The sequence below is a fragment of the Rousettus aegyptiacus genome, unplaced genomic scaffold, assembly GCF_014176215.1.
Source record: "Rousettus aegyptiacus isolate mRouAeg1 unplaced genomic scaffold, mRouAeg1.p scaffold_m13_p_5, whole genome shotgun sequence".
Taxonomy (NCBI): domain Eukaryota; kingdom Metazoa; phylum Chordata; class Mammalia; order Chiroptera; family Pteropodidae; genus Rousettus; species Rousettus aegyptiacus.
In genome coordinates, this window is record NW_023416308.1 from 111,656,273 (window position 1) to 111,675,194 (window position 18,922).

The 18,922-nt window shown below is 34.0% G+C and overlaps 2 protein-coding genes across 2 annotated transcripts; both read right to left on the reverse strand.

The window, feature by feature from the left end:
• Positions 1-108: 108 nt before the first annotated feature.
• LOC107499159 (olfactory receptor 5M8) lies at positions 109-1,063 on the reverse strand. Its single transcript, XM_016123078.2, has one exon. The coding sequence runs from the start codon at positions 1,045-1,047 to the stop codon at positions 109-111; it is 939 nt and encodes a 312-aa protein (XP_015978564.2). The 5' UTR covers positions 1,048-1,063.
• A 9,991-nt stretch (positions 1,064-11,054) lies between these two features.
• Positions 11,055-11,996, reverse strand: LOC107499008 (olfactory receptor 1030). The gene has a single exon (XM_016122760.2). It carries the CDS (start codon positions 11,991-11,993, stop codon positions 11,055-11,057), a length of 939 nt encoding a protein of 312 aa, XP_015978246.2. The 5' UTR covers positions 11,994-11,996.
• Between the last annotated feature and the right edge of the window lie 6,926 nt (positions 11,997-18,922).

Sequence of the window (18,922 nt, forward strand, 5' to 3'; positions counted from 1 at the left end):
TTTTTTTTAAGAAAAAAGGATATAAATGTGAACAAATTATTCTTGGACAAAGCCTAAGAATAAGTCATAGCACATATACAATCAAAACAACTAAGTCAGTACTGAAGTTTATTTAGAAAGCAATCTCCTCTTGATCAGTTCCATGATTAAAGCTTCTTTCACATCTTTATTCCTCAGACTGTAGATCATAGGATTCAACATGGGGATCACAGTGGTATAAAACACGGCCACCATTTTTCCCTGCTCTACAGACTCTTCTGAGGGGGGTCTAAGATACATGAAGAAAAGAGCTGCATAGAATATGGTGACAGCTGTCAGGTGGGAGCCACAGGTAGAGAAAGCTTTGCGCCTGCCTTCTGTAGAGCGGATCTTTAAGACAGCAGGAAATACATAGATATACGAAATGAGGATAATAAGGAGAGAATAGGTGAAATTGAAACCAGCCACGACAAACATCGACAGCTCTTTGTTGTAGGTGTCAGAACAAGCCAGCTTAATCAGCGGGGGGTCAGCACAGTAGAAGTGATTGATTTCATTGGGGCCACAGAAGGCTAGGTTGTAGGTCCACATGGTCTCCATCAGCCCAGTGAGAGCACCATACACATACGGCACCGTGATGAGGGACGTGCACACACTCCTGGACATCTTGCTCCCATAAAGCAGAGGGTTGCAGATGGCCATGTACCGATCAAAAGCCATCACGGCCAGGATATAGATCTCCACGTGGACCAAGGCAATAAAAAGGTAACACTGCACCAGACAAGCAGGATAGGAAATGGTTTTCTTCTTTGATAAGAAAATCTCCAGCATCTTTGGGGTCACATTGGAAGAGAAGCACAGATCCACAAAGGATAAGTGGCTCAGGAAAAAGTACATGGGTGTGTGGAGCCGGGTGTTGACCTGGATGAGGACAATCATGCCCACATTCCCTGCCAATGTGGCCACGTAAATGGCCAGAAACAGCAGGAAGAGGAGAATCTGCAATTCCCGGCGTCTGGTCAGTCCTAGGAGAACGAACTCAGTCACCGATGTGAAGTTTCGTCTCATAACTTCCTTTAGTGAGAAATGAGAACTTCAGATCAGTCATGATAATTTTTAAATGCCCCCCCCAAATCGTATTTTCTTTTGATATTGTTTGTTTTTTCTTTCTCTTAATTTTTTTCCTTTCCTTTTCTATGACTGTTTTGTCCCTGGAGACACTAGAAATAATAGCTTAATTAAAACAGGATCTAATTAAACGTTAGCAAACACACTCAAACTGACTCTGGGTCTCAGTCACTTGTCAATTTCAAGTCTTTTTCTTTGATAATTGTCTCCTTATGTCTCTTTGTCTATTTATGTTTTTTTTTTCTTGTTTCTGTCACTACATTTCTCGCCCATCTCTATTTTTACTTTATCTATTTTCCACATTTTACTTAATCCTACATCAATTAATTTAGCCCAGATTTTGCCAATCAGTGGCAATAAACAAATGAATACTCATCATTTATCTAAAAGAATTTACCAAATAACTTAATTAGAAGTTGAGAATCATATAGTGGAAGTTCTTTCCTAATGGCAGATCCTTCTTCCAGGACATATCAAATGCAATCTTTTGTTTCTTTATAAAAGACTAATAAGCGATGAACTAGAAGATGCATCTCGATTTATTTCTTGTAAGAAAAAAGAAATCTTTGAAAAGATGAACAATTGCAAATCTTTTATCATAAATGGAAATCAATATAATGCACAGAAATCTTTCAAAAAGTCTTCCAACCTTTTTCTAGTCAATTCAATAAAATGTGGAGCAGCTAAGTTTTCAGTCCTTAGAAATGACTTAGTTCTGCATGTTGTCTATAGTGATGAAAACAGATCGAAGAGCAAAGAGACAGCACCAAGCTGCGAGAAAGTGGCCACTTCTTTATACTCATCCTCATGCTTGCTTCTTGAATCCAGAGTTGTCTCCGAAACAGCACTTAAACAAACAAAGGAAAACCAAACTAAAGAAATAAATTACCATAGTAAGTCCCTTTTCTTTGTTTATTCTCAAATTGGATTTACTATAACCAAAGAGTAAATTCTAGCTGAGAGAAGGTGATGAAGGGGTGAGATTTTGAACAATGTTTACAATTTTGTCTGTCTCTTTATACCCTAGCTTGCCCTCTGCTTCCTCTTTTCTGCCTCCCGTGATGGTAATATGGGTGTTATGCTGAGCCACTCAGGGTCATATAGATGAGATGCAGAAAAATAAGAGCGAATATGCTGAAACTCCTAAAATTGTGATAGTACTGAACTGACATACTAGCTCAGAATTTTATATGAAACTTCTAACTTGTTTAACTGTTATTTTGTTTTGCTCTTGCCGAAATTGAAATCATTATCCAATTAATAAAAAATCTCTAGGATCAGTGCTCGACATGTTCTAAGGCTGAGTGGTGCATATGATAAAACTATATCAAGTGAATTATTAGAACTTAAATAATCCCTCAGGAATGAAGGACTGTGCTATAGCTTCAAAAATGTGATGATAATGCTTAGATAACCACAGCGTTAGCCTCTTGAGACCTTTTAAAATTGCTTTGAACTTTCTATCCATCTATTTCATGTCATTTAGAAATCCAAAACACACACACACACACACACACACACACACACACACACACACACACACACACACACACACACTGCAATTCTATGGAATGCAGGTGAAATAGTATCCATAGCCAAAAGAATTTTAAAAATTAAATTTAAACTTTGGGCATATTTACGCTTTAAATTCCCCTCCTGTACTCTAACCACAGAGGATGTTTTCTCCAGTCTACTGTATAGTACTTAATTCTCAACTTCATAACACATTTCTGGTTTCTCTTATTTCTTCCCCTGTCCTATTTCTCACTTCTATCTCTTCCTTCCTGGAATGACCTCAAGAACTCTGCATTTTCTCCTCCATGTTATTCTGAACAGCTCATCTTTCACTCCAGTGTGTATGCAGGTATTTTCAAGTGGGTTGGGTAATGGGGTTTCTCACTATCATTTTTTCATCTCCTACCAGACAACAATGAAACATGCACCATTATACTTGTTCATGCCCTAACCTTACATCCAACCTTGCTTAATAATGGTCCACAAAGTTATCTTTGGGCTTTCTAAAAATTTTTTTAAAATTTTGTGCCAAAACTTTTCTGATCTTCTGAATGCTGTCATTCATCTCAAAAATCAACCATATGTTTTGAAACTGGGAAGATTTGATTTGAAAAATTACAGCCAGGCTGCATGTAGCTCTACAATTGGTCTACATTCAACTTTTTATGAGCCTCAGTATTCTCTCCTTGAAAACATCATTGCAGGGGTTTACTCTGAGGATTTTAAAAGTTGTCATGTATGTAAATATCTGACCATGTGTGAGGTACATAAGGCCATCAGAGGAAATTTTAATTTCTACCTCTGCTTTGCTTAGTGTTTAGAAGAAATAAAAATTCTCAAATTATGAGCATTGGTGCTTTTCATATAGTTAACCCTAATTCTTCAACTATTTCTAACATGCACATATTCTTATCAAATAAGAAATAGGATTCCAAGTGTAAATAGTAACACTGTGGATGGTTTTTAACACATATGAAATAGACAGTCTTACCTATAAAGAAGTAGGAAAACCAATGAGCCTTCAGAAATAATAAGTGAGGGAAATTGTTGCTTTATTTATAAGGTTGATTCTTTTCCCTGTGGTATTTCTTAAATTGAGCTTAAGCAATCAATTCTGCCAATTAAGAGTTCCTTGAAGATAGCTCAGGGACTTTGCACAATGAAGTTAGGAGTGGCTTAAGCATCTCTTCTGCATTGTCCTCTTCATCTCTCTCGGTAATAACTTCAGTAGTGACTTTGTCCACTGCTTGCCATATGTTGCTGGGCATCATACTTTCTCCCTGTCTTCAGTTCTCAGCAGAAAGAACTGCATTCTAAAAAAGTAACATTCATGCATTTCATTTGAGTACCAATTTAGTAAGAGCGTGTTCTACACATGGTCTCGTTGCAGTGATCATACATTCATTTGAAAAAAAGGGGATATTTTTAGCCCTTTTTATTACTTGTTTTATATTGTTTTATTTTGTTTTTTGAAAAGTCCTAGAGCAAAATAAAAAGCAACTGAGAAAACTAAAGTACACTCACAATTTACTTTCTTAGGCCATGATGTACTACAGTAAATTTTATAATGGTTAATTTTTTTAAATATATTTGGTTAACAAAGAAACTAACTTTTATTAAATTAGATGTATTAAACATTTTTATGTACAATTTTATTAGAAATCCATTTAAAAATCTTAGGTTAATATGCAACCCATTTTACAGTTGAAGGAACTGTCTCAGAGACAATGATCAATTTTCTCAACTTCAAAGAGCTGCTAAGTGACCAGGCTGAGATGAGAAAACAGATGTCAGCTTTCCTGTCTTTAGCCATTTACGTTCATGGCTTCCCTCGCAGTTAGTTCATCTCACTTCATGAGATGAATTAAGCAGTATCTCATTTCATGAACAGATTAAACACATGCATCAAAAATTCCCATGCATTCTAGGTTCATGGAGTAATTTCTAATAAATCCATTGCATTTGGCTAGAGAGATAACCTAGTATAGTGGATTTAATTCCACCAAGTAATTCTGTGTACACAGGCGAGTCCATTCATTTTAGACAAGTTAGCATCTTACAACTTCTTTATCTTTAAAACATTTGAGTATGTACTTCAGTATATCCTAAGTCACTTCCAATTCAAATAGTCTACACTTTACATAACATAATATCAATATAATTGAGAAAGTCAAGTGCGTATTTTGGTGTCTTGCCTGGGAGTTAGGAGACACAACTTTTTTTTTTTTTCCTGAGATCTTCGTGGAATTCAGTTTCTGTTGGGCAGTTTGGGAAATAAGGAGACATTTGTCACCAGGTGCTTTAGGACCTTGATAACAGCAAAAGAAGCAGCATAGCGCTGAATCCGTAAAGAAATGGGGTGCTTGAAAGGTAGCAAAGACATGATAACAGATAAATTAAGACTAATTATATGTTTTTCCTAACATTAATCCCTAGATGGAAACGAAAAGCTAGAAATCTTGGACAGGAATAAAAATGGCCTAGGACAGAGATGCCTATTTGCCGGACTGATGATGGTGGCCAGTCAGGTAGTCCCTGTCTACCTTGGTTAAAACAAAATCATTGCTCTTTACAGAATTCTCTCTCTCAGGCACATCTTGAATCATGACTGGACGTCAGAGTTCCTTCATGTCACTACTTAGGGTAAGAAGTGTTGATGGTCACCCATCTATGTCAAATTAAGTCGAAACACGTCAGCAAGGTGTTTCTTCCCTCCCCCCTCTGATCTGTTTACTCTGCAGCTTCACCTTTTCTCACTTTCTACTCAGGATGGCTCCCCAGGCCCACCCGAGTGATTCTCCTTGGACCAAAGCTTCCTTCTGTAGTAAGTGTCTTTACTCCCATCCTCAATTCTTTGAAACTCTACTCAATTTCCAAAGCCAATTTCAGTGGCCACATCCTCAGCGTAAATTACCAGAAAAGTTTTCATCAGAATTCATTTTTTCTTCCTCTGTGGTCACAAAACAATTTTTTTTAAAATATTTCAACCGTTCCTAGCAAGTCTTATGGTAAAATAGTTGTGGGTGTTTTTCCATATATAGACACTGTTCTTCATAGGCAGTTTTTATATATTTAATCATTTTTAAAGCCTAAAGCACCTTGCCTTTGATAAACCTCAATAACTTTGTGTTGAGTAGAGTTATATTACATGTGACCCCAAACACATGAAGATATTTCTGTCAGTTGAGATGTGAAGTGAGAGGAAATCTGTCCTCAACATAGTCTTGTCCATGTAGAACAGGCTGACATTAAAGTCAGTAAATAGAGCAAGTCCTCAAGCAAAAATACATTTTTTTGGAGGAGATCTTCCACACAAATGCCATCATAATAAATAATGATTTTATATACATTTTAATTCCTGAGTCAATAGCTATTTTTACATGCAGTCTGATATTCTAAGTTCATTTATGAGAATGTCACATCACTTCTAAAGTGTTCTCTAAAACTCAGGAAAATTAATTCAACACTTAAATCATTATGTAACATTTCCTTGTGGAATGTGAGACAGATAAGATTTATGAACTGAAGAATCAAGACTTTAGAGCTAAAGATCTGAAGTAAGTAAATCATTTACCCAGCTTTTATTCTTAACTCTTCATTGGGCATTCTTTGAAGATTTATTTTTTAAAATTTTATGCTATTGTCGAAATAAGAAATCACCTTCTCTCAAGAAACACAAATAAAAACTGTCACGTTTTACATTATTCAATAATAAAAGCACAATCAAATACAAGCCTTTCAAATCATTTACATAGTGATTCTGATGCCGAAAAGGATATAAAGGCAGTTTGTGTTATAATTCAACTTTGGAGTTTCTTGTTTTCAAATATTACATTTTTTCTCTATTTATTTGGCAGTTTAAAAGAAGAATCACAAACATACAGGAGAGATACTATTTATGTTTTGCTATTGATAATTTTTAGGGAATACCGTTACCTAGGTATGTTTATAAAAAATAATTTAAAATAAGAGATGTTTTTCTGGTTTACAAAGATTGGAAAGATTGAAGAATTTTTGGAAAAATGCAAACTTGAAATTCCCATATACTCCTAAGCATATTCTAGAGTTCCAATATGATTTCTGATAAAATCCAATTTATTTGGGCTGAGTAGCTATGAAGTGGCAAAATATAATAATGCTCCATGTTGCCAGTTCTGGAGAAAACAACTAAGGTGTTAAGTCTACATAAAATCACTTAAATAGACAATGGTGGCCATATAAATGTAGAGTACTTTAGACCCTATATTGTAACTACATGAAAGGCAGATGACAATGTGGATATGATTGTCATAGAAAACACAAGATACAAAACATTGAGTTAACAGAAATGTGATCATGTTATACTGGTCAAATAAATTGATCGAGGAAATTATCTTTTTAAATTAAAAGTTAACCAAAACATATGGAATTGGCAGATTGGTAAGAAGACAGTATGAGGTATGGCTCATGATTTCCACAAAAAAAGAGAATAATGATAGATAAAGACAAGAGGAAGAGAACAAGTTGCAACACCAGACAACTGGTCAACCTCAGGAAGCTAAATTCCTCCTCTCTTGTTCAATTTATTCTGAATATTTCCAGATAAATTCTTCCGTTTAAAAAAAATAAAAACAGACTTATTATATATATATATATATATATATATATGAATAAATCATACACATTTACAATCCCATCAGGGCATTTTATACTTTCTAATTCCTATCACCTTACAAGACATCATATAATCTCCAATTTGTAAAACTTATCTATCGATAATCTATCTATCACCTATCTATCTATCTATCTATCTATCATCTATCTGTTTTTTAGGAGGTACAGACTTTACATCAGGCTAAGCAAAGGAGAAATAATTGTTTTCAAACATTATATTTCACCTCGTGGCATTTACAATATCGTGGAGAACACAGTCAATAAAATAACCAAATCTATAAGGGTATTATATCTAAAAAGTGATAAATGTAATAACAAAAAAATACACAAAACTCTGAGGAAACTGAGTTTCTAAGGTGAAGTAATGTTCTAGTTAATGATAAAAATGAGTTAATTTTATTGAGTAAATACTATATGTCCGGCACTGTGCTGGGTACTTTACATGTATTAATCCATTTCTGCTATGTAGCTTCCCTAGAGATAGTATTATATATTAGTCTTATAGAGGAGAAACTGAGGCTGAGAGAGAATGAGAGAAGTTGAGTAATTTACTCAGTAAATCTCATTCTAGAGTTCATTCTCTTAACTATTAATTTAGTTGATAAATGATGGAGTCAGGATCTGACTACGAAGATCACTTTAATGGACAAGTTGAATTAGTCTATATATTACAAAGTAGGAAGTTTTCTCATAATTGATTATATCATTCAGTGTGCATGTAGTTGTCAAATACCCGATCAACAACATTTTTGGAAAACAGAAAGTAATAGTTTTTTTTACTCCATGCTTTTTCCCTTCAATGAAGTATAGTGGAACAAATATAGTAGAAAAACAAAAAGTAATACACTTTAAAGTAAGACACATTTGAATTTCTCTTCTATATGATTTTAGATTAATAATAATCTGTGAGTTTCTGTTAATATGTAAAGTGGGAATTATAATACAGAAATAATAATATTGGTGGCCGCATTATGTAAAACATGTATTAAAACAATACCTGAACTTTGGTAAGCATTATTATTTCTTTTTCTCTCCTTCATGTGTATATGTGTGAGTGAGAGAGTCTAAACAGTCTTACACTATCCACTGCTCCCAAGAAAATATACAACTCATGAATAAAAATGTTAGGCTTTTAACATTACCATCACCTGGAACATTTGTTTATTTTTTCTAAATATACATGGAGTCATTTTTCTAAAAAAGCCACCAATTAAAATATTTAACTTTTAGATAGGTGGGGAGAAAATATATAAAATATCATCACTATTGTTCCTTAGGAAAGTACAGAAAATATTGTCTATTTTTACATTAATTATTTAGCATCACATTGCTCAATTTTTTTAAATAAATATGGAATACAGAAGAATTAACTTTCAAAGGAGAAGAATGAAAATTTAGAAGCCTGTTTCTAAAATCCCTCACGAGAGACATTATCATTAATAAAGGAATTCTTTAACTTTTAGATAAAAATGCAGGGTCTACTGAAATAATCTACTAATACAAAAAGCATTTAATTAGCACGTATTTATTCTATGTCCAGCACAATGAAAAATAAACTGTTTTAACACACTGATGGTGTAATTCTAGCCAGCCAGTGAAAGCTTTCTCTATAACTCCTCTTATCTTAACCTTGTGTGTATGTGGACATCACTATGGCCTCCATATTGCTACTGTCTGTCATAAATCTCGATGACATTATTATGGGTTACTTATATTTGTGAACAATTATGTTGGTTTATAACTAATGTATTTCCTCAGTCTTTTGTTGGTCTAAAAATAAAGGCAATTGTTCACTTTCAAATAGGAAATTCATTTATTATTTTATGCTGCCATCATTATCAAAAATTCATTTGGTTCCAAGCTAGGCTGTAAGGAAAGAGACATGAACCCTGAGATCAGATAATTTGGAATAATAAAGGAATTGGTTTTACATAACTGAATGTACGTGTCTGCTTAAATAGTAATAATAGATCTACGTATGTGTTTAAGTGCAATTCAACAAACTTTCAATTGAATGTTATGTGTTACAAAAATAGTTATTTGTTTATATGTGTGTTTTAACAAAACTTATAGACAATCTGACTTTCAGTATAAAGTTATTAAATGACAACATAAGAAAGATCGAAATAATTGTAAGGAATAATAAAAAAATCAATGAACATTAAAACGTTACCCTACAGGAAATTTTGAGCAAAAATAGGCTCTAAGCCAGAAAATACAACTGAGAAAAATGTTCCAACTGGGGGAGTGAATAATTATAATTCTATGGTTTTTTCTTTTTTCACTGAAAGTAGCATTCACATATGAGATCACAAATTGGTTCTACCCCTTATTTGGTTCAGCCCCTGCCTGATCTGATATAACATTGTACTAGGTGCAATAAGTATGTTGAAGCAGGAGCATAAAAGATGAACAGTTTTTGTCTGTACAACCATAAGACTAACTTCAATTTACTCAGAATAAATTGTTTCTTTCCTCTTTTACATCAGCACTTTCATTTTCTTATATTATAGCACTTAACCAATTGCATTGGTTTTTCTCTTTATAGTTTCATAAACTCTACAAAACTATATAATCTTAGAGCTTCTTGAAGTTTCCTTGGTACTTGGAGTAGGACTTGGCTTATTGTAGAGACTCAGTAAACATTCATTGACTTTGTTTTGGTATGTAGCTTCAAAGCCACCTGAAATGTTAACATCTTTAAAAAATCAACTTATCATTTTCATTCTTTAGCATTAAAATATATTTAATTTAGTCAACATTTAATTCTGAAATTAGATATGTAATAATTAATTGTGGCAGAGGACAATTGTGGGTAAATTTGAACAAAAAGCAAATATCTATCTCATCATGAGTAATAGGTTAATATACAGAGATGAGAGAAGACATGAAAATCCCAGACACTAGAAGGCTAGAATGTCACTAATAAACTCTACAGAAGTCACAACTTCTTCTGAGATATGGGTTATGCAAGAGCCATTCTTTACCTGCTTTGGGAATTAATATTTAAACAAATAATTGTTTGGAGGTTTTTATTACTTGTAATGGCAGTAGGAGGAAAGTATCTTATTAAAACTGAGTCTCACAAGTGGGGAGAACTAAAGAATGTCACGGGGACATTATTGTAAGTTTTCCTTTCTGGAAGTGACAGCAAATCTCATCACCATTGCGGTCACATTCCCCTGTTTCATGAAATCGAAGACCCTGCATTGTAAATGCTACAGAATTATGAAGTGCTTAAAATTAGCTCATGACAGTCAACATGTATATTAACAATTTTGTCTATATGTGTATATATAAACCCATACTGTGACATATTGGTTTGGAGACATATAAAAATTTTATGGAAGCAAAAAGAAAGCTGTTGATAGTGGTAACTTTGAGAAGTGAGAATGGCAGATCAGGGTGAGGTAAGAAAAGGAAATATTTTACTCTTTTACTTTACACTCTTCTAGAAATTGGACATTTTACTACAAGAAAGTATAATTTGCATAATGTAAAAGTAACATATAAAGTTATAAATGTAAACATGTATAAAAGAAGAGAAAATAAGCCTCATATCTCTACGTATAACTCCCATCTCTCTACACACACAATGCACTCACATGTTACATGTAAGACTGTAAATCTTATATGCCCATGCCTTTTATGTTTTGTCATTAGATTATAGATTTTTATTATCGATTTAAAATTAATTCTACTGCAAGGCAGTTAAAGTCAGATCTAGTTCTCATAAATACATTTTTTATTTAATTTACAAAGAAAGGTACACTGCGATTTTACTTCAAAAGTACATTTCTTCTGATCAACTTACAAAAAGCTTGTTTTACATCCTTGTTCCTCAAACTATAAATGATGGGGTTCAACATAGGGCTTACAAAGGTGTAGAAAACAGCAATGATTTTGGACTGCTCCACTGACTTGTCTGTGGGAGGTCTAACATACATACAGAACAGGGTCCCATAAAACACAGTCACTGCCACCAGATGGGACCCACAGGTGGAAAAAGCTTTGTGCCTGCCTTCAGCAGAACGCATTTTCAGGATGGCCATGAGAATGAAGACGTAGGAGATGAGGATTATGAGGAGGGAGTTGGAGAGGTTAAATCCTGCTACCACAAACATGGATGTCTCCTTAATGAAAGTGTCAGAGCAGGAGAGTCGGATGAGGGGTGGGTCAGCACAATAGAAGTGATTAATGATATTGGAGCCACAGAAAGTCAAACGGTAGGTCCACATGGTTTCCATCAGGCCACTAAGGAACCCATAGGCATATGGACCAGCGATCAGACGAATACAGACTCCTTTGGACATCTTGCTGCTATAAAGCAAAGGGTTACAGATGGCTATATACCTATCATAAGCCATTACACCTAGCATGTAATATTCAGTGATCACCATGGCAATGAAAAAATAACACTGGACTAAACAAGCAGCATAAGAAATGGTTTTCTTTTCTGATAAGAAGTTCACCAACATCTTAGGAGTCACATTAATGGAATAACACAAATCCAAGCAGGACAAACTGGCAAGAAAGAAGTACATGGGAGTGTGAAGGCGTGAATCTATCCTGATCAGTACCAACAGGCCAAGGTTCCCTCCAACAGTGATCAAGTAGATAAGCAGGAACAGCACAAAAAGGATAGGTTGAAGTTCTGGACGATCTGTCAATCCCAAGAGAACAAATTCAGTCACCAAGGTGGAATTTCCTCTGACCATTTTCTTGGGTGTCAGCCTTGTTCACTTAGATGAATTAAAATAAATTAAGAAGTGAATGAGAAGTTCATCATATGTTTCTTCTCTCCCTTTCTCTCTTTCTCCTCTCTCCTTCTTCTGCTCTCTGTCACCCTCACACATAGCTATTATTTGACAGAGTTTGAGACTGTAGGAACTGGGACTGTTAAGAAGATGATGGTCCCTATTAGCTACGTGTATTATGTGCAGATTATTCACAAAGAAAATAGCTCCTGTGACGCTAACTTGTTTTGGAATGGGGGTATTATGACCCAAGCTTGTCTAAAAATTGGTTGAATTACCAACTACGACTTGCAGTTAACATTGGGCCCAGGAATGATTCTGGATAAAATGGCAACATATATTTAGAAATATTTTTTCAGTCATTAATAGTATGTGCATATCTACAAGTTCAACTTTTGAGAACTGCACACCCTACCTGCTATAGAAGAGAGCCTCAAATTATAGAGGTTTAAAGGAAATTCTCTGGGATCTGTTTTACTATTATATGCATGAAATGTAGGAGATTGTGGAATAGATCAAAGATAAGGACGCCAAATTTGGAAATAAAGCCCTATGTGAATTATTGATAAAGGAATTTTCATTCAGAAGAGTTTACATGAATAAAAACAAGAAAATCATGCATAGGATAAAAGAGAAGTGGCCAAAACTGAGATCATAGTTTTGTTTGTTTATTCATTTTTTATCATTTGACCAAGAAAGCATTTAAGAGATTTATAGCATATAACAAAATTGACAAATTTATGCTGCAGGTGGAACATAAATTTGACTCTAAGCTTTCTAGAGAGATACATAAATAGTTCAGCCTTCTTTATTTTAGAACTATAATGTCCAGAGTTATAAAAAACTAATTAAGAGCGAATTAGTCTTAGCACAGAGTTCAAATGATACTAATTACAATGTAAGGATTATACATTCAGATAATATTATCAGTTCTGTTAATATCGATTACAATGAAAAAATAAAATGAGAAATAATTGTGCCAGAAGTCTAGAGAATATTGTTTTCATTATGGATTTTTAATGTCATCATGTGTTATTACATAAGTAATAAACTAAATAGAATAAAGATTCAAAATTCAAATGCTTATGGGAGCCATTTAGATAATAAGTTGAATGAGTTGAAGTGGTCTGGGTGGTCCCAGGATACAGTCAGCAGACATTCAAGTCAGCTGAATTTTTACTATATGGCAACATAGCCCCTGTTCCAAGATCTTAAGACCCTTCAATTTTAAAGAAATACCAGAATTCATCATGCTTATTTGAAAACTATCAGATACAGTTTGGCAAATAATACAATTTTTAAACCTATCTTTAACAAGGGCATAAAGAAAAAAACCTGTAGCCTTGATCCACAGAAGTGCAAATGACAATCCCATGCAATGTCAATGTCGTCAACTTTATATCTAGTGTTTAAGCTGTTCCTAAGATAGAACCAAGGACTCTTAAAAATTTGCTACTTTGACTATGATGCTTCCAGGATGTCACATGATTTCATCATTATAACAATATAACCTTTGCACACAAACAGCATCGAACACTACATGCAAGCAAGTCACTTCACCAGGAAAGCAAATATAACTGGGAACAGTGCTTGTCTTGAAAGAGCTGCTTAGTGTCTTCTTGGCAAACGAGACATATGAAGAAAAAATTAAGGTTAAAATTGTAGTTCAATAATAAAGATTTGAACGCAGTAACTAATCAAGTTCAGGAATCAGGATAAAATCAAAGAACAATAATCTTTAACTGGGGCTTAAAGGATAACTAAGAATTTTCTGGGAGAACAAGCTAGAAATAATTTTCATATATTGTGAGCTAGGTGTACGTGCAGTAACAGGAGGCTTTGTGGAGAAATCAAACATATTCCTCATAGACGCTGGGATGAATTTTCTACTATGTCAAATAAAACGTTTAGAAAGTAGCAAGCAGCCAAGAATCTGAAAGTCTCCATCACAGGCTAAGACATGTGAACAGTTCTGAAAGCTACAAGGTAGCATATCATTGAATTTGTCTTTGATATTTGTTTGGAGTGTGTATTGTGTTACACTCATGTTGCTGTGATAAATTAGATTCACATTCCCATTAATCTGAAATAAAGTTCGCAGGGCTTAAATGTACAACTTTGGTCTCTGGGAGGAAAATACAATAATTAGACAATCAGGATTTATGTAGACAGAAAAAGTGTTCTTTCCTTACTCACTAGAAGGAGGAGTCCATATGGAAAATATTTGTCTTAGTCATGTAAATCCTCCATTGTAACGACATGAAGATACTCATCTAATCTTTAAATAAGGACAACTGTGCCCTAAATAGTAGCACCAGTTCAGTTATCATATTACTTTAAATAAATAATGAAGACTATAAAAATATTAAAAAGAGATTGGAATTTAGTCTGCTTATTTCCTACCCTTTCCCGTAAGCAAGTTTAGCAACCACACTCTACAGTTTAGGAAGAAAAGTCTATATTTTGATAATAATATTTTTCCCATATGCACAGGCATTTCAGTTTTACAAAAGCAATTTATGCTATTCTATTATATTTTCTTTTAGACTGACAGGGCAAGTACAATTAGGAATGAAGAAAATGGAGTAAATAAACAAACATTAAGCTGGCCATCACCTGAGTTTTTAGATTAGTGTTTTCAAAATTGTGTTCATTGGAACAACTGGATATCAGGCAACAAAACAAGTTTATGGTAAAAATAAGTTTGAAAAATGCTGAGTTTGGGGAAAAGAGAGAGGATGAATTTACTTCTTGCAGGAAGTCTCAGAATCTTTTATATGTTCACATACATTTAAAGCTACAAAAGTTGGACAAGAATGGGCAGCCTTTCTTGAGCTTAATTGTTCAAAAACCCTGGAGCATCTCAAATGTTCTCTTTAGGGTAAGAAAACCTCATTTCACAAAAAGCACCAGAGTCTGCTGGAATCATTGCACCCTAAAGTTAGAGAAAATACAGGGAAGTTAAATATATTCTGTATTACATAGAAAACCACCTTCATTCATAGTGCCACTGGTAGGGTATTAAGCACTTTTGAATTTCTCATTGATTCATGTTCTCAAAAAAAAAAAAAGTTGCTTGCAGGAAATACTGAGCATGGAAAAGTTACTCCATACGTGAGGAGGGAATAGAAACAAACAGAAAAAATCTAAGCTCTCTGAAGAAAATAGACTACGATGTAACGCCAGAGCTCTCTATACATCAATCACACTTGAACTCAAATCTTTTCTACTTTCAAACACATCATCTGTACACCTGGATCCTAAATACTAACACCTGTCTGCTCATCATTTCATATCAAGCAAATAATAACAGTTGCATAACTACGCATCTATTTGGGATAAGGCATATGGTAAACTAATATACACGTGGATATAAGATAAGACAAGTCACAAATATTTTCTTTTTTTTCCCCCCCACCTCTTCAATTTTCCCCCACCCAACTTCCACCCCTGACCTACGGATGTTGTCATTTCCTCTTAAGAACTGGCTCTCTGAAGGTGGAGCATCTCCTCCCACTGGCTCTGTTGTGTACCTAGGACCTGGGGCACCAGAGGCCTGGCGCACCCTGTGTACTCAGAGGGCCTGGCACACCTGGGGCCTGGTCCATGGCTTCACCTGGGGCACAAACTCAGAGCCTTCTGTGTGTAAAGCAGACTTGATAACCATTACACTATGGAGCCACCCCAAGTCACAAACATTTTTAATGCTCTCTTATAACCTGCACATATTTTAATTTTTCTATGTTGAAATTACATGTTTAGCTCTTTTAAAAATTATGCCTCTCTAGTTTTTTCCACTGAAAGTAAGTATTTCAATGATTTTGGAATACTTAATAGAAACCCAACTAAAGATTATTTCTCTTTCTATAAGCAAATTCTTATAGAGCTTACACTTCTGGGATGTGTCAAAGCCTCACGCTTAATGGCTATGGGAACTGCCTTTTATAGCTTCTTATTTAATTTTTATTGTGAGCTCTGAGTTTAAGATTGTTTATTTATGTGATATTTATGCGAAAATTAACAAAATTGATCCTTCTTGACTCTTACCATTTCCTAATTCCTATTCTAATGTAGAATGCCAAGTAATACATAGTTAATTAATGAAGAGACTATTGAAACAGTTTGTAATAGCTATGAATAATTTGTTCTCTGTATGAGAAATATCATACAAAAAAATTAGTGAAACTTCAGTGAGGCAGGAAAGCAGACTTTCTTCTAAACAGGGTTTTCCCTATGACGTTGGTGCCCAATTCAAAATTTCTTGGTGTTTAGGAGTCAGTGTATGTAGCAATGAGTTTTTTTAAATCTATGTTTGTTATTTCAAGAAATATAACCAAAATAAAACTACACATTAGGTTTCACTGGCCAATAATGTCAAATTGCTTTCCTTTGGGTTGCAATGATCATAAATAAACTAGATAATGGAAACAATGTAGATTGTATATGCTGATGAATTTGATTCACAGGATACCTATACATGTATAATGTTTATTTTTAGATATGTGAAAATGCAAGAAAAACATTACTTACAGTTTAATAGAGATTATTAAACAAGGAAACATATTCCTCTTATGCTAAATTGGTAAACATGAGAAAATATTTGGTGAAAATTTGTAGTTCCAAGAATATCCTATCCTCCCACTCAAAAAAAAAAAAAAAAAGAAAAAAGAAAAAGAAAAAAGGCAACCAATCAACGAAAGTGCGAAGCTCACCTCTCCAAGTGTCACTGGTACCTGAAATACTTATTGTTGAAATGTCATTTCAGGAAAAGTTTGCTGTCTTCAGGTTCCAGTTAAAATGCAAATGTCCTAGGTAGCAGGATCACACTAAACTAATGTCACTTTTATTAACTATTGCTAAGCATATGGTGACCATTTTTATTCTCCTATAGAATGGATTGAGTGAGAAACTAAATGCTATTGAAGACAAAGAAAGGACCACACACACACACACACACACACACACACACACAAGCCAGAAGAGTTATTGAAGTTTTAGTGGTTCAGTCTAGAAATTACCTTCACAAGTCATTAAGACCAATATAAATGTGCAAGAATAGCTGAGCAAAATGATATTTTAAGGGAGGAAATGGAGAAAAAGCTAGCTGGGTCATGGAGTTGGTGGAGCTACACATGTCATGTGCCTGTGCTTTCCCGAGAAGGAGCACCTTCACAGTCCACTCTGCCATAATGAGCTCCAGCACCTTCCCCTAGTCTTGGTCTTCCATTCCAGTGTCTCACAAATATAAACGCAGGGACACTGCCTGATTACGACGTGTGAACCTAAATTATAGATCATGATACACATGACTTCCTACTAGCCAATGACATATCAGTAAAAACTCTTTTTTGAGTCTTCATTTAGAAAGGTTTTTTTTTCACCTTGATAGAGTGGATTTCTTTCTATAGTCTGCAGAGTCTTCATTTATTCACTGTCAGACTTGAACAAAATAATTTTGAAAATTCCTGGTTTTTATACATTTCTGATTCACTATGTATGTAATTACAAATCTTACACTCATTATAGTCATGTATCTCTTAGTTAATATTAAATTGCTCCTAAAGTTTCTCTCTCCAATAATTTAAAGAAAGATTTATAAGTTCTATGAGAGTTTTATTTTTGCTAGAATGGTATAGCTTCTTGAATTTGTCCATCTTCTGAATTGTTTGCCATTTTTTTGATGGGAGAACTATTCTTTCAATAAATATTAATCTAAAACATGTTTAATATTGTCGTGTTTACTTCATTATGGTTATTGAATGAATAGAAAGATTGCTATTTGTAAAGTAAAATGATTATTGTAAACACATTATTCCAACAAAATTTTCCCATTTTCTAGTACTAATCTAAGAGAGAAAATACAGGCTAAAAATTATGCCAACATTCAAAGCTGCTTCTGTTCTTACCTGAGTCCTATTTGTGAAGGTACAAAACGAAATAGGAAGAGAAATGGCAAGCATAGAAGTCAGAATTTTCATTCCTACCTGACTCTGGGAAAGATTTTCTCAGAGACACTAGTGGCCCAAGGGATGAGTTGTTAGAAATGATTTATACCCAACTTGTAATTTGAAATTTTTTTCCCTAAAGTATTTTTCAACACACCCTGGAAAAATAATTATAGTGTTATTATAAGAGAGAACTCCAGGGATATAGTAATTTATGTAGATTCATCATCATTAAAATCTTGGGATTTGCACAATGTGATTGCATCAGTTTGTCATCATTTTGATCTGATCCTTTGGATGACCAGCAGGAGTTTATCTTCATGGAATTTTTGCAGAATTGATAACCATTTATTTCAATCGGATCAGTTGAAAATTAATAAAGGTATAAAATAATGACATAACTCACAGACTTTGATGTTCTGTGATGTTTTCCCAGTCTGAATTGTGTTTCGTACAGTCTCTTCCACAAAATTACTACTGAGTGTTTATCAAAAAAACTTTTATATCTAGAATAAAGTGGTTAAATTACAAAACCCCATAAGTAAAATCACTTGGACAAGATATTATAATGAGTTGTAATAGAGTTAGATCAAGGAGTTAAGTCTAGGAGTTGGAAAGTAATGTCATGAGAAACCTGGTAAGCATGGAACTTATCAATGTTATTTATTTTCCCATGAAAACAGAATGAAGGCAAAAAATAGTAATCTACTCTTTCTTTTCATTTACCAATTATCCAATTACATATACAACAAAAAAACATTGTACTTATGTAAGATGATAGATATGTTAACTAATCCTATTGTGATGATTATTTTCAAATATATGGTTGTAAAGCATCATGTTGTACACTATAATCTTATACAATGTTATATGTCAATTATATCTCAATGAAGCTAGAAAAAGTAAATAAATTTTCAAGAATAAAATCAAGCAGCTAGTACTCTT

Excerpts from the sequence above, each read along its gene's own strand:
- LOC107499159 (XM_016123078.2), bottom strand. The coding sequence starts at position 1,047 with ATGAGACGAAACTTCACATCGGTGACTGAGTTCGTTCTCCTAGGACTG.
- LOC107499008 (XM_016122760.2), bottom strand. The coding sequence starts at position 11,993 with ATGGTCAGAGGAAATTCCACCTTGGTGACTGAATTTGTTCTCTTGGGA.